Raw genomic sequence first — 15,924 nt, forward strand, 5'->3', positions numbered from 1 at the left:
ATGTTTAATCCCATATCACGATTTGTGTAATTTACAGACTTTAGGCTCCCCTTGTGTGGCAAAACCTTGTTGAAGCTTCAGTACCCTTTTTCGTCAAGGTCACCACGTAAAAAGACATTATTGACGACAAGTTGCTGCAAGGAATAGAAATGGAAAACACAAGGAATAGCAATGTAAAGCATACGACGGATAATAAGAAGTTTTGCCACTGGAGCAAAAGTTTCATGATAATCCCAGCCTTGGAGCTGGGTGCAACTGTTGGCAACCAAGTGGACCTTGTATTAAATCAAGCCATCAGATATGGCATCAACCGTCGAAAATCTCCCTTGGTAAAGTTTCTTCGGCTGGTGTAGTTAGGCATCATCATGAGTTGACATATCCTAAGGTATCCATGATAACCATCACACTAAAAAAAGGTGTTTGGCATCATGAGGTGGTAGTTGCAAGTTCTTGAGTGCATGAGGTGATATTGCTTGATGGTTATGAAATAGTGGATGCCTTGGTTGAAATGAAAAGAGTTGTAGATTTCAGGTTTCATGTCAAAGCAATAAATATATTAGATTATATCTTAGTATCGATTCATTGGATCTTGAAGTGGTAAACATGAGACTTGTGGTAAATCAAGTTATGTTTCATAAGCAAAAAAAGTTTAATTGGACATTCCCTGTTACCCAATATAACTATCCCATTGATTTTTTTCAGCCAGCCCCAAACAGATCCCATCTTCATTACATAGCCCCAGTTGGGCATCCTACCCTAGATGCTTCAAGTGAGGAATATGACATTAAGGGGCAAAATAATACCTACACTGTGCTGTCAAAAAATGAGATCAAGCCTCATTAAAAACAGTATATTTACATCAATGCCATTGATTTCAATGATAGAAATTTTGATCTTTTATCAGTTTGTTGTGCTTTCTTCCCTGTGCAGCATATTTAGGATCTATGGTAAATGCACATTCAGTTCTCAAGTTTGGTTTCAGCTGGGGATATATTAGCTAATGAGATCCAAACCAGCGGGGCTCTCTAAGCTACAAAACACAATACCTACTATTAACTTGAGTAGTATTTTTAGTGATAGGATTCTTTGAAGTCTCCAGGATTCAGAGCAAATGAAATTCCAGCATCTTTCCCATCTGAACAAGTTCAAAGGTGCAGATATCTCCTACCTTGAAGCCATTTTCAACTGAGATTTTAAGCCAAGAACCACATATACAAAACCTGCCACTGCTATTCCTGTGCTTCAGATTCATCTGCCATGATATTCCCTTTCGATCTCTGAGAGTCATCTCACAGCTTTCCTTAAGATCATTGGACTTCGCAAAGTTCTCAGGAACATACTGTAGGGTCATTCAACAAAAAACACTTTTTTATTCATTTAGAGAGAGAAAGAGAGAAGTGATAATAAATATAAACTCTCACCAAACAAGACTGATCTAGGAAAGACTGCCTGATAGAAATTGAAAAACAAGGATTTCTGGGCTGATCATCATTCACATCAGAATCCAACACAGTAACATCAAATACCATAGCACCATCGGGTCTGAAACCAAGTAAAAAAGGCCGAGTTAAAACAAGTAAGCACCAAGGAAAAGCTGATTCTTTTATTAAAGAAAAAAAAAAATCGAAAAACAGATGATTTGTATAGAAACTATTTTTTTTAGAAATCCAAGTTGAGAAGTTTTGCTTGAGCACTTTCTTTTTCTTAGATCTTTGAAAGAAAAGTTGAAAAAAATCAACCGCCAAAGAGGGATACTTCCTCCGGATGATCAGGGGTGTGTGGAAATCCTTGGTAAAAAAGTCAAGTAACATTCCCACAAGTTGAAAGGGAAGCAATCTCATTTTCAAATTTTCAGGCTTTATGTTCAAGAACTCATAAAGTTTCCATGGACGAACATCTTTCCCGAGCTAATGAGCCTAAAAATGCAGATGTCTTCTTCCTTCAAGAGATTTGCAGCTGAGAACTCAAGCCAGCCAGGTCCTATGTCAACTCCACCATCAAATCTCCGTTTTAGTTTCAATGGCCATGTTCTTCCCTTTTGATCTTTGAGCACCACTTCAGATATTTTTCCCAACAGACCACAAAATTTAGCAAAACTCTTTGAAATATCCTGCACCATTAAACACAAACACCTTGACTTCCATAATAAACATACACTAGTAAATTCAGCAAGAAACAAGGCATAATGAATTAACCAATGCCCACTTAAAAGTGTCTTCAAGGTACAAGATGAAGCCACCTAGATCTTACCATATCAGCAGAGAATTTAATGAGTAATAAAATTTCCCATGGTAGAGATATCTGTTATTCATATTCAAAAATTCAAGCTCAAAGATCAAAATGACTATTAGTTAGGACAACTATTTCCTTAAACTCTAGTCCTGCTGTAACAAATGATATTTTTTTTTCGTTTTGAAATAATAATTGTGTTGCATCACACAATTGATGAGTTAATAAAGACAGTTATTATGGTGTCTCCTAGGCATCCAAGCACCTTCTTGGGTCCAGGGCGACCACAAGCCTTGTTTGATGCAAGAAAGACGATTGCCTTGGATGCCTAAGCATCGCCTTGAACGCCTTGGCAATGTCGTGTGGCCTTGTGATGTTATATTATATCAGTTTCTTGACACTTAACAAGTTTACATTGATTTATGTTTATTATTATTATTTTTTACGAATATGCTAATATTATCTCTTATGCTCTGTTTATTACATGTTGGTTTTCTCATATTGGGTCAATACTAGTATAATTATATCATATTACATTGATGTGGCTTCTATGTTGCAAATAAGCATAATTATATAAAATTATCATTGTTATACTACATATACTTCATGCCTAGGTGACACCTAGGCAGGCATCTTGTCACCTAGGTACCCCTCCAATGCCTTTGGTTGCCTACTCACCTTGACATCTTAATAAAATTAATCACCAGTCTAAGCAAAAAAGAAGATAAAGTAGTTGCTTGCTCTAAATTCTTTCATTTTTCTATAGGATCCATTCTACTTCTCAACTGAAGCTAAACTAAAACTCTTTAAATATTACACATATATTAGTTTTTTCTTTTGAGAAAAAAAGGAGTCCAGAAATTATTTTTTTTGGGGGAGGGGGGAGGGTTATGATGTGTGCTTTGAAGCTGCCAGATATTAGATTGTTTATGCCTACACAAATGGCTTTAATCAGAAGAGATACAAACTTCCCAAATTATGGGTTGTGTCAAACCTAGATGAAAGTGCCCCACAGGAAATATACATTTTGGTTCACACATTTAGTTGGGTGCAAGTTCTTTGTTTGCAGGGTGAGAACTGGTATTAGCTCCTAGAAAGGGAAAGTGTACAACCAAAACAAATAAAACACCATCTGCATTCGGAATGAAACTGAAAAGTAGCTTTTTTTCTTGGGGGGTGGGGTGGGGTGGGGAGGAGAACTGTAGCTCAGATCATAAAATACCCACCAACCTATTAAACATGCTCCCACCCCCCAAAGTTATGGATCAGTTAATTCCTACAAAAAATTGGAGGCAGTTAAGGATAAGAATGGGTTTTTTTTACTTCTAATGAATAACAATTTATTAAAAAGAAGGAAAAAGTACAAGAACAAACACTAAATCCACCAAAGAAGCAAAAGTCGGGCCATTGGCTAAAACCCAACAAGCGTAAGTGCTTTATCCAAACCTTCTCTACATAATTACTATACAGAACTTCTTAAAAGTAAACAGTAAACTCAACCCCAGTTTGGAAAATGGATTACAAAACAATGTTGCAGTTCCAGTACCATGCCACCCTTCATTCATCATATCTGAAAATGGATGATTAATAAAAAAAACTAGTAAACAGAGAGAGAGAGATGGGTTATCTCTCACCATAACAGATTTGTTAAGGTTATGTTTATCAAGATAGATCACAAAAAAAGGATGCATGGGTCCCATCCGATCAGCCTGTCGATATTGCCTCCCACACACATTAGCGTCCAACACAATAACATCAAAAAGAAGACCACCTTTCTGTCTGAAACAAAGTCACAATAGCCAAGGAAAATGTTAGTTGCTAGGAAACTCTCTATACAAAATCATCTCCAAAAAACAGAGGACCAATAAGTCCATGGACACACATTTGCGTGGAACAAATGAGCTTGAAGATGCAGACGTCTTCTTCCTTCAAGCAATTTGAAACTGCAAACTTATGCCAGCCACTTCCTATTGACATCCGTCCATCGGCTTTCAAGAAGTTTAGATTCACTGGCCATGTCCTTCCCTTTGGATCTCTGAGGACTGCCTTGCAGCTTTTTCCACTCAAGCCAATAGATCTCACAAAGACCTTCGGAATTTTCTGCAACATACCACAATAATGTCACTGTATGATACTGAAACAACCACACAAAGATGTTTGGCGGGGGAGAGATACCATTATAGAATAGTTCAGGTTAAATCGCCTCACTGGAACAACAAAAGAAGTATGCCTAATCTTGGAAGAGGTAGCATATATTTTAGCTGCCTTTTGTCCTTCACCATGGCCAATGCAAAGTTTCCGTAAGTAACTCATAAGTATTGAAGAAAAACTACGAGATTGTAAACAGACCACTAAATATATGAACATACTGTTAATCTCTTCCACAACTGTGGTCTCGTTGCCTCTTCTTTCATCTTTCTCCAGTGTTTCATCTTCTTTTTTAACATAAAATATTGGATACTTTCTCTCACAGCCATTACGGTCAAACACCATAGTTTCAAACACTAAACCACCTTCATGTCTGAAGACCATGAAATCCCCAACGACAAGATCATGGTCTTGAGCGAAGCCTACCCAACCCTCCTGAAAATGAAATCCCTTAACCTTCACATGCCAGGATTTCCCACGATGACTGTGGCTCTTCAATATAGCTTCTCCTTCCTCGCCATTCTCATCAGTGAGGTGCTTGAGAAATGCATTCGGAATTGCCTGAAACAACTTTAGTAGCATTGCTTACATACATAAATGTAGCATGAATATAACATATTACCATACAATGGGGAGGAGGTGGGAGAGAGAGAGAAAGACTCACAATTTCTTGAAATGAACCAGGTAGTATGGGCTTGAAGAAGCATGGTTTCCTCTGAGTCATTCTTGCAATCACCATTCTGAGGAAGAATTCATCTTAGTCAGTTATATGTTTTTGAAGTCTAATTTTTGTTTCATTTCTAGGCGGTGTTTGGTGCTAAACTTGCAAATCTCCCCTTTGGAAGGTCATCTAGGTTGCAGCATTTAATTTTACCAGAAAGACATAACTCTTGCCATTAAACAGTACAATAAAACTGAAGTCAATTAAGCCTTTTCTGAACTAAATGGGATCAGCTAAATAGACTCTGTTTCACCATTCAACTCTTTTTAGTTATGTTAGATGTAAACCCAAAGCATCCATATCTTTTCTCACTACTTCCAGAGTCACTTTTGACTACCCCTTGCTCTTTTAGGTCCTATAATCTGTATACTCCAAACCAGTGCACTCAATGGCCTCCTTACCAGTTCCACTGCACTGTCCCAATTCAAAAACAGAATTTTTATTCACCCATCTAGAAAGCAGCTCAGTGAGACTCACTTGTGGCCATGTTTATTACTTGGTCAGAATTGTCAGATCGACATGGTGGGCCAATGCAAGAATAGCAAAGTTTTTAATTTGAGAACAAGTTCAGTAGGTTAAATAATTCTGCTTGGTGCATGTGAAGTTGAAAAATGCACCCAAAAATAGATTAAATCACGAACATGAAAACATAAAAAATCAACTAAATCGCAAATGAAAAAAAGAAAAAATGAAACGCAACACCATAAAAGAACTCAGCCAAAAGGGAATTATTTATGATGTTGAGTCGTACATTATCAACAACTTATTAAGGGAACCAGTGCAAGACAACCGCTGGGTTATTCAACTAGGTCTCCCAACCCTTTTTCATCAGATGGAAACTTTCTACAACTGTATGAAAGGAAGTCACAAGATAGCAACAACTATTACACTAATAACACATATATATGATCCACTAACCTTGAGGATTCTCTGTTTTTCCCTCTCATGATTCACAGATGATCAAAAATAATTCTCAATACCTTGTAAACAATGTTACCATTACACAGGTTACAATAATAAAAGCCAATGTTTCCTGACCCCAAAAATAAGATCAAAGACGCTGTTAAAAAAGTTTTACAGTTTATAAATACATAAACACCAACTATCATTTCACTGTGAAGTTTTAAGCAATGTGAAACAGGACCAAGGATCTGATTTCCTGCTTATTCACTAAAATTCACTTGTGACATTGGAGAAAGAAAGTCAAAATCTGGAAGCCATATCAAACCAATGATTTTAAGCACCTGAGAAGCTTCTTTGTTGAGAAATTTTCAGGGCCAGACGGCCAGACTCTACACAACTAGATATAATCTCACTGTTAAAATATCCTACAGCAAGGACAGAGTATCATTATAGTTCATTGGGGCATAAGATCATCGTTTCCCTCCATCCTCCTTGTTTCTAGATTTCCACTCAACAACCAAACTTTACCTTATGGCTTATGGAGATATGTTAACTTATTAGATTATACTAGTTCAATCTAGTCTAGTTTAGGTTTGTAACTTTTTAAAAGGTGGCTTTGTTGATGATTAATGGTAACAAGAAAATAATTACAGCAAAAAAACCTAAATAAGAATAGAATATTACCTAAACATAAATGTACTGTAGTTGGGTTTTAATCACTCAATTAGATAAAGTAATTAACTTTTAGGTGATCATAACATCTGATAACATCTGAACTCCACAGGAAAGGCAAACTTTAAGCAAGTCAAAACTAAGTATCTGAGTGCACATTGAATCAAGATATTCATATAGCTGACTTCGCCCTAGACATATTGAAACCAATAAGCAAAATTCATATATCAGACTTCAGCTAATCTTCTCTAACTATAAGGTGACATAAAGGAAGTGTTTTTAAGCTAAATGTCCTTTAAGGTTAAAGCTTTTTGTCCAATCTGTTATCCTCTCAGAAATGTTCTAACCCATTATCAAATCAAACTAATTTAACAAAGCTAACTTCATATACCTTCAATAGTTTTAGATTATCAGATGCAAACTAGCACTTCCTTCAAAGACGATGTCAGTGGTCTCTAAACTAGGACAGTATAAACTTTTTTTAAAAAGAAAAAAGAAGAGAAAAGAGAAGATGGGTTACCAGCGCTAACGAAAGGAGAGGAAAGTTTGGAACTTGAAACAGAGTTCTTTCTACAACATAAACAGGAAGAAAGGAGAATTCAGATAAAAAAGAATTTTCTTGATTGCAAGTTCTTCAAATAAATGAGGTAAGATAGGCTTGAAGAAAGCATTCTTCCAGCTGCTCCTGGAGGAAAGATCAAATGGAAACTAGAAATAATCCAACTCTAAAATCTTATCAACAAACACTTTCTGCTGAAGAGGAAAACACGTCCCGTCCCATCCCATCCCTTCGTAGACAGGGAAGTAGGAGATCATTTCGTTGAAGGGGGTGGCGAACCTATTGAAAAAGCACGGACGTGAAGAGTCTTCTCAATCTATCCCTGGACTAGAATCGTGGCAGTAAAATGGGGCCCACTTGAAGATATAAGATGCATTTTAATTTTTTTCCCCCACCCCAAAAAAAAAATTCTTATTCAAGGTGTGGTCAATTGGTCTGGTTCTGGTCTATTGGTTCGGTTTTTTAGCGGTTTCGGCTTTAAGTTATCAGGACCATAACTAGACCACTAAGCTTATCGGATCCAAAACTGTGACTCATGACTGTTAACTAATGGGTGGTTTGGTTCCAATTCTTAATAGGGGTGTAAATGAATAGCCGAAATCCATTTTCGTATCCGTGTAGCACTAGTCGAATCCATCCGAAAGCTAAACGGATGCGGATATGGATAGGCTATAGCTATCCGAAAAGCTATATTTACATGCAAACGGATAAAATATCCGATTCGTATCCATATCCGTATCTGTTTAGCACTATTCGTATTCGTCCGATAGCTAATTGGATGCGGATATAGCACTATCCGAGTCGAATCCGATCCGTTTACAACCCTAATTCTTAATCGATTCCAAACATTATTGAGTCCAAAACAAGGTCAATGAGAGTTTCTCTTGAAAGGAGTTTCATCATACATAAAAATAGTCTTGTAAAACTCAAAATAAAAATATTGATGCATATATAAATAAGGAGAGAGCTTTAAGAGTTCAAGATTTCCATTTCAAACTCAACTCATATATTGATAACATAAAGAGCAACAAAAAAGTGCCACTTCAAAGTACCATACAATGTAATACTATTGGTAAGTTAGGGGTTAAAGCCTTTTAGGGTTTTAAATTTCCAATTTTCCATTCGATTTGTTTACATATCATTTGGTTCCAATGGTTCTGGTGCTACCGGGTTCTTAATGGGCTATCGATTCTAAAACCGTTGGAAGACCCAGACCAAAATTGGCCTAGACCAATAGTATATCACTAGGACCAGATCTCTCTCAATAAGCTATTGGGTAGTCCAATTTCAATTCTTATCGGTCCGGAACAGTTCCGGTTTCGATTATAGTGCTAAATTGACACCCCTCATTTAAACACACACACACACATTCTCTCTCTCTCTCTCTCCTCTGAACCTAGGCTGAACCAAAGTTGCTGTAACTGATTAGCACCATTTCTCAATAGATTAAAAAAATTTTCTTTGAATCACTAAGGCTCTTTTGCATTGGAAACTGGAGCACCATTATATCTCTTAGCCCCAGCTTTAAAACCATTCACATGGCGGGTAGAGGTCAAGTCAGCCGCGAGCCATAATTGTTAATTGGGCTCTCTTTCCAGCAAATGTAATTACTCTTTCTTCCTGCTGGTAATCAGAATTCAGCTTGGGCAAACTCTGTTGTTTATGAGAGCATTCTTCTTCAAGTCAATGGATTTAACCGGATCATCACAAAGAGTTCTATCTGTTTGAAATGAAGTCTGAACGGATCCAGTGCTTCTATTCAATATCTATGGTCGTGACCACGGTTTATGGTATCGTAAATCGGATCGAGATCGATCTCTGCTAATACCGAATCAGATCGGACATAATTGCCTCTTTTTTTTAAAATAAAAATAAAATTTTATCACTTTTTTATTCTTGAGTCTTACTAGTGGAGCATAAACCATACAGAGCCCACGGAGTCGAGCACCTAAAAACAAGATTAATAGTGAATTTACCCAAAGCTCAAGACCCTTAAATGACACCCTAAGTTCTGCATTATAGTGAAACCATACTTTTCTGTCATTTGATTGTCGTTCAAAATTATGTAGATGATTCAAATTCATTGTTGTACAGAAAATATATATATTTTTCTAACATATCTGAATCTCTTTTGCATCCATATGTAGCATGATTCTACAGTCCAAAGAAATCTAGCCTGAATTCAGAACCAGCAACACCACCCTCCACTCTGCCTCCTTAGTTAGCCTACACAATCTGGTTGTCCCTTTGCTTATGAGAACAAATTATCAAGAGTAGATGTTACCCATCCAACAGCTGCATGGTAAAGTCTGCCATCTTGAATGCTGCATCCACCATTTACTACCCACACAAGCCAACATCCATCAACCTGATTTGTAATTTCAGCTTAAAAGATATTTTACACATGTCAAGCCCATAAGTGAGAAACCAGCTCCATTACTTGCTGATATACTTGCTTACATTGAAAACAGGACAAGATTTTGCCACAGTTTCATGACATTTTGCAGACTTAGTTGAAAGGAAAGTCTGCAATTAAACATTAAAAGGAAGTCCAAACAAGCAGCCCAGGCACATTTACCATTTGAAAACAAATGATTGACAGTCTAAAATGCATTTTGGAACCAAAAAGGGGAAAGCCACTTCCAAGACCTGGAAAACAGGAACATCAAAGGACAAACAGGGGTTCTCATGTAAACACATCCACAGAAACATCTATTGTTTAAAAGGACAACCGGAGTACTCAATTTTCTGTGGGACAACCATTTGGACCACCAACTGCTAGTCAATGTCCTAATTGTTGGATTTGAGCTAATTCCTCGCACAACACCCTGAAATCAAGTGGTGAATCCCAACCAAATTGCATTCCCTCCAAGCATGGTAGATTAAAGCTTGGTGAAAAAGATTACATTTTTAGAAAAATGCAAAGAGGACAGCTCAATACATCACAAGCAATAGGATTGAGGTGGGCCAGAAAATGTGAGCAGCAGACAAGCCAGAGATATATCTATTGGGCAGACAGAATGGCCATATCAACCCTCCACATGGTACAAATATGTATAACAATATGAATTGCTCACTGTACTACTAAGTAACAAAAGTTTTTACATGAATATGAGGGAAAACAAAATGTTTATAACCCCCTGGCTGTAGTCATAAACTTGTCTAACATGGCTGTAAAACAGGACAAAAAATTGTCCAATCCTTCTTATTTGAACTTACACTAAAATTTCTCCAAAGTCCAAAAGGAGAAATATAAGAAAAACCTGAAGTAACTTGCCATTATTAACAGAATTTTAAGAGATAGGAATCTAAAAAAATTGAAGCATTAAAGTTGTTGTTCTATCATTTGAATCAATTCATGGAAAGGACAATTTGTTGCGGCCAAATGGATGGTACTAGAATGCTCAAAGCAGCAATAAGGCAATTCTAATAGAATTGTACTGGGAATGGTGAAGGATGGTAAGTGGGCTTGAAAACCCGCTTGATTGGATAAATGGGTACCATTGGCAACCCTCGTCAGGTACACCTGTGTCAATCCTTGTCTTTCTTTATTGTTACCTTCTCCAGTGGGTGAATCTATGCATTTTATTCTATCAAAAGGTTCTACTTCAAACTACTGGACAGGGATATAGGGGTACAAAGGCTAAAGAACATAGGAAACCAGCAGAAAAGAAGAGAAAGAGCATCATCAGAACCAAAGTGAACACAGAAGAAAGTGAAAGAGTATGAAAAAAATCTGAACATTATCTCTCCAAGTTTTGTTTTTGGCACATCACGTAAATACTTAAGTATGAACTTTCTTTGCTTCTCTACTCTGTTATATACCCAAATATGTGATTATCAACATTAAATCATGGTTTGAATAATAAATCAGTTAAGAATTAACAGGATACAGAAATATGTTTCCCTTGAACGAAGAGACAACAACATTAAATAATAAAAGTACTAAGAAGGTAATAAAAACACTGAGCTCTATCAGAGTCATTTCACTTAACCCTGGTTTGTGAATGAAAGCAGACAGGGTGTACACACATACAACTACAAATGACAGACAGAAATTGGTATAAGCCTGGGCAACATGACCCTGTCAGATTCAGGAAAGGCCTCAATTGGGAATTGTCAGGCAGCCAGGCACCATGCCAGCTTGGTTCTCAACTCAACCTCAACCCAAACCACCCAAGTGCCATCCCTAACTTGAAGTTGGCAATCAAACAGTCATAAAGTAAATATAATGGATACAAAGTGAAGTTGGCAATACAGTCATAAAGTACATATACTGAATACAAAGCCATCTCATAATGGTGGACCGAGATCATGCAGTCAACAAATATTTGCAAGGAAGTTCCAATCATGTATGAAATGGAGTTTTAAATTGCAAGATTAAAACTGTAGAAGGTTTTCTAACTCACAAACAACATGTATGAATAAAATTTCCATTTTCCACGGGATAATCAATTTGTTCAATAACAAATCAATTTCTCAACTACTAATAGTGAAGTTGGATTTGAGCTCTTCTACCTTAGGGCATCCCATCAAAGATACCATATCAATACATGGTTATGAGTGACATTGTAATTGTTTTAGCACAAGGTCAAATAGGAACTGTCCCATTTTTTGTAGAACCAAAGAGATTCAAAATGTCAGAATGATTGCGAATATGACGAGGACACTTGTAAAGCAAATCTTGAGCTTCAGAATGCCTTCCTTCTCTGAAGAAAGAATTGAAGACATTCAGGTAAACCGAAAGAGATGGGTGTGCCTTTACACTTAATGCTTTCCAGAATTCCTTAGCATCCTTTATCGTCCCGGACTTTGCTATATACTGAACAAAAGGTTCCTGGAATGGTGGGAAATTTTGCTTTTTCATTGAACAAAGAAGGTTCAATGCTTCCTTGAGTTTCCCTTCTCCAAGTAGCCTTTGAATCAAAAGTTTATATGTAGCTTGCAAAGGTCTCAACTTGGCCTTCTCCACCATCTCAATGATCAAAGCGTATGCATCATCTACCTTATTCTTAGTACACAAACCATTCACCAGAACTTCTAAGAGATCAGCATCGGCATCCAAGTTCTTGCCGGCCATCTCAGTGAAACAAGCTAATGCCTTGTCAACTTCACCAGCCATGCAATGCCCCTGAATTAAAATGGTCCAAGTCTTGAGGTCAGGAACACAATCCTGTGCTTCCATCTCATCCAAGGTCTTAGAGGCTTCCTCTAGCCTCCCTGCTTTACAGAGTCCATAAACCAGTTGGCTGTAGGTAATGTTGTCAGGTTCATAACCTGCATTTCTCATCTTCTCCAAAATCTCTTCTGCTTCATCAAATTTTCCAATGCTAGTCAAAGATCTGTGGATCCCATCGTAAACAGCCTTAGAAAGGGAATACCCTGCTGCCTCGTATTTCTTTACAACTCTGAATACCAAATCCATATCTGGGTTGCCAGTCAACGAGATCAGCCGTAAAAGCTTACTACAATCCTGATCTGATGCCTTGTAGGGGCCATCCATCATTAGCTCATAAAGTTCCACCAAATCCCTAATCATCTTTCCATTCTGGAATTGCCTTGAAACTTTTGTGTAAGTGTCAATATTGATTGCATGATCCGCATCCTTCATGTCCTTAACCATGTTCCAAAATTCCTCAATTGATTCATTGGACCCGAGAATCCGAAGCATTGCATTATAAGTAACAGTATTGTGTATATAACCTAGATGCTTTGCAGCCCAGCGGAAAAAACCTAAAGCCTTTAAAGGGTGTCCACGAAGTTCCTTTAAGATCCTCAACATGGTATTTTCTGATAGAGAAAGCTCGAGTTCCACTTTCTTCTCGACCTCATCATTCAAATCCGACCCTATAACGAACTCAACAACACCCTTCACGGTAGACTCCGTGACATCCTCTTCAATCATCTCAGAGTACAATTTAGTTAGAGCATCAGCATCATCCGCCATCTTTGCATTCTTGAAATTACTCACAAGTGTTACATATGTTTCCTTATCAATATGGAAACCCCCATCTCTCAGGTTCTTGACAATGACCCAGAACTCGTCCATCGATTCCTTCCGACCTAAAATTCTGAGCATTAAGCTATACAACGGATAATTGGGTTTAAAGTCATGTTTCTCAGAAACCCACTTGAAGAAATTCCAAGCTTTTTCTGGGTTGTTATCGAGTTTCTTCAAAACATAAAGAACAATTTCGTGCTTTAATGTTGGATTTGATTTTTCAAGCTCCTGTTCTATCACATCCGACCATTCATTGGCTGAAATCAGTTCCGCAATCGAGTTTGGCTTTATTGAGAAGTACAGTTTTTGGTGGCTAGCAGTAAAAGCAGAAATGTAAACTTGTGGTGAACCAATGGAAGAGAAATCTGGGGAAAGGTGGGAGTACCGCGTCACCTGGGACTGAGAATGCAGAAGTCGAGTTCTGGACTGCAGATTCAGGTGGAGCGAGTTGAAAAGCCGGATGGATGCTGTGGCCATTACCTTCGATCTCTTCATGTTGGCTGTCACGGTCTATAGTATCAGAGTCTAAACGAAAGCTGCCGATAGAATCGGAGGGGGAGGGGGGAGGAGGTTTACATAAACCCTATTTGCCCGGTTCAACGGTTCAACCCATCGAACAAAATTGAAACCCATTCCCCCACCCGAAAAACAAACCCTAACCCCTCACTTTCCTCCCCATCTTACATTTTCTTCTCCCCTGGCCCTGAAACACATCCCTGCTCCCGAAGCAGAAAGCCATTAGCCATCACCCTTCACTTCCCTCCTCCCCCACTCCCACTCTCACAGCGGCGGCGGTGCTAGGGCCCGTCAGACTCCAGAGCAGCGGCGGCGCGGCTTCTTCCAGTTCCAGGACTCCTTCGAGCGGCAGCGACCAGCGTGGCAACTTCCAGTACCAGGACTCCTTCGAGCAGCAGCGACTTGCGGGAAAGAGGTTAGATTCTTAAAACCTTCTCTCTCTTTCTCCTTGTGGGCTACAGAGACCTGCGGGATTGTAGCTGTTCTATGGTCTTTGTAGTGCCCAATCTTACCTTTATTTTCATGTTATAGCAAGATGGTGTTCATATAATTAATTCATTAATTTTTCTCCGTAGTATATTAACTATATCTATTTCAATTTTTAAAATTTTAAGAAAGTTATACTACTGAGTAGTCGTGTCTGTACACAAATTTTGTGTACTGAAGCATTTCCCATGCAGAATTCATTTTTAACATTATTTTTTCTAGTGGTTTTAGGGTAACCTATGGCAGTATGATGGATCTAGAAAATGTTTTGATTCCAGGGGTTAGTTTAAAAAAACAGAAACATAATTGAAGAGAAGACCTAGCAATCACACCTAGGGTTCCACTGCAATTATAGTTATGGTTTCTAAGCAATCAAACTCAACTCAGCCTTATCCCAACTACATGGGTTTGGCACTTTGGCTACATGGATCATCCTTCACCAAAAAAACTCTAGGATCCATGATAAAATGTTTGGCTATGGTAATGCCGGCTGCTGACCTGACAAACCAACCCTCCTCTTTTATCCGAGCTTGGGACTAACAGCATATAAACACTAGCAGAGTTGGTTTCTAAGCAATTATACTTGGGGAAAGTGACTAGTGTTTCCAAGGGTAATTGGTGGGAATTTGATGGATCTAGGTGTCTTGAGTTTACTAATTTAGCACAAATTCTTTCGGTTGCTGTAAATGTTTCTCTGTGATCACACTTAGAGGTTGAAAACTATTTCAAGTTCAATAACATAAGTTCTCATCTATCGTAATTGAAGTACATAAGGTAATGTTTACACTTACGCTCCTACCTAGACCGTTGATTTGGTAAATAAAGACCACTTCATGGATTCACACCTTGTCTTCAGTTGTTAAGGTCTGGATTTTTGATTTTATAGTCCAGTGAGCTCCGTGAGTAAATCTAGGCAATTAGTTGATTACCCTTTTTTACTTCGATTTTATGGGTTTGAGAATTGTTTTTGGGGTAAAAAATTGACGTTTCACATGAAATTTATGAAACAGACCGAAATTAACGAAATCGACTTTGTATCCTCTTTTTTTGGACCGAGATGTTTCAGTGGTTTTTACGCTTCATGTTTGTGGATTTCAGTCAAAGACTCAAAATAAAATGAATTCTACAACTTAGACCTTGTCAGTGTTTTTTCAGAGCCTTTTTTCCTGATCTACGACCACCCTCTCTTGGTGGTCGAGCAGATAAAAGTTTTGACCATAACTTTCCCTAGACTCGGATTTTCATTGGTCATCCTGCAGGTGTAACTAGACAACTTTGAAATAAGACCAAATCATTTTTGGTGGAAAGATGTTTCAAATAACATTGATAAAATTGACAATCTAAAACTAAACCAAAATAACATCAACATTTATCAGACTCAAAGTTGCGGGTTTGTTCCATAGATGCTCTTCTAGTCATTGCCTTGCCTGATGGACCAACCACACATTTTAAGCTCTCCAAACTAGTTTTAGAGAAGGACATTAAGGTATGTAAACATCAGTTTTGTCATGTAGTTGTATTTCTTCTCTTATCAATCAAGCTACCTGATGTACAAAATGTTTTACCTTTGGGCACCTTTTTTATATTTGTTTTTTCCATCAAGTGGTCATAATATTTCATAGAGTGAGCATGGAGATCGGCCAAGAAGAAAACAAAATTTAATGAAGAAATAAAGGATTTGTAGAGATG

General features: G+C 37.8%; 3 protein-coding genes across 3 annotated transcripts; all 3 read right to left on the reverse strand.

Annotated features, from left to right (window-relative positions):
- Positions 1 to 1,043: 1,043 nt before the first annotated feature.
- Positions 1,044 to 4,030, reverse strand: LOC122667135 (putative B3 domain-containing protein REM15). The gene is made up of 4 exons (XM_043863334.1): positions 3,864 to 4,030; positions 1,896 to 2,110; positions 1,422 to 1,542; positions 1,044 to 1,339 (listed from the first exon to the last, which is right to left on the reverse strand). The coding sequence occupies exons 1-4, from the start codon at positions 3,927 to 3,929 to the stop codon at positions 1,103 to 1,105; spliced, it is 639 nt and encodes a 212-aa protein (XP_043719269.1). The 5' UTR covers positions 3,930 to 4,030; the 3' UTR covers positions 1,044 to 1,102.
- Positions 4,031 to 4,033: 3 nt separating this feature from the next.
- On the reverse strand, positions 4,034 to 7,291 carry LOC122667133 (B3 domain-containing protein Os01g0723500-like). Its single transcript, XM_043863333.1, has 4 exons — positions 7,194 to 7,291; positions 5,042 to 5,117; positions 4,405 to 4,938; positions 4,034 to 4,329 (listed from the first exon to the last, which is right to left on the reverse strand). The coding sequence occupies exons 2-4, from the start codon at positions 5,114 to 5,116 to the stop codon at positions 4,060 to 4,062; spliced, it is 879 nt and encodes a 292-aa protein (XP_043719268.1). The 5' UTR covers position 5,117; positions 7,194 to 7,291; the 3' UTR covers positions 4,034 to 4,059.
- Positions 7,292 to 11,649: 4,358 nt separating this feature from the next.
- LOC122666552 (pentatricopeptide repeat-containing protein At3g48250, chloroplastic-like) lies at positions 11,650 to 13,728 on the reverse strand. Its single transcript, XM_043862565.1, has one exon. It carries the CDS (start codon positions 13,726 to 13,728, stop codon positions 11,824 to 11,826), a length of 1,905 nt encoding a protein of 634 aa, XP_043718500.1. The 3' UTR covers positions 11,650 to 11,823.
- Positions 13,729 to 15,924: the final 2,196 nt, after the last annotated feature.

Source organism: Telopea speciosissima, chromosome 7 (assembly GCF_018873765.1).
Source record: "Telopea speciosissima isolate NSW1024214 ecotype Mountain lineage chromosome 7, Tspe_v1, whole genome shotgun sequence".
In the NCBI taxonomy this organism is placed as follows: domain Eukaryota; kingdom Viridiplantae; phylum Streptophyta; class Magnoliopsida; order Proteales; family Proteaceae; genus Telopea; species Telopea speciosissima.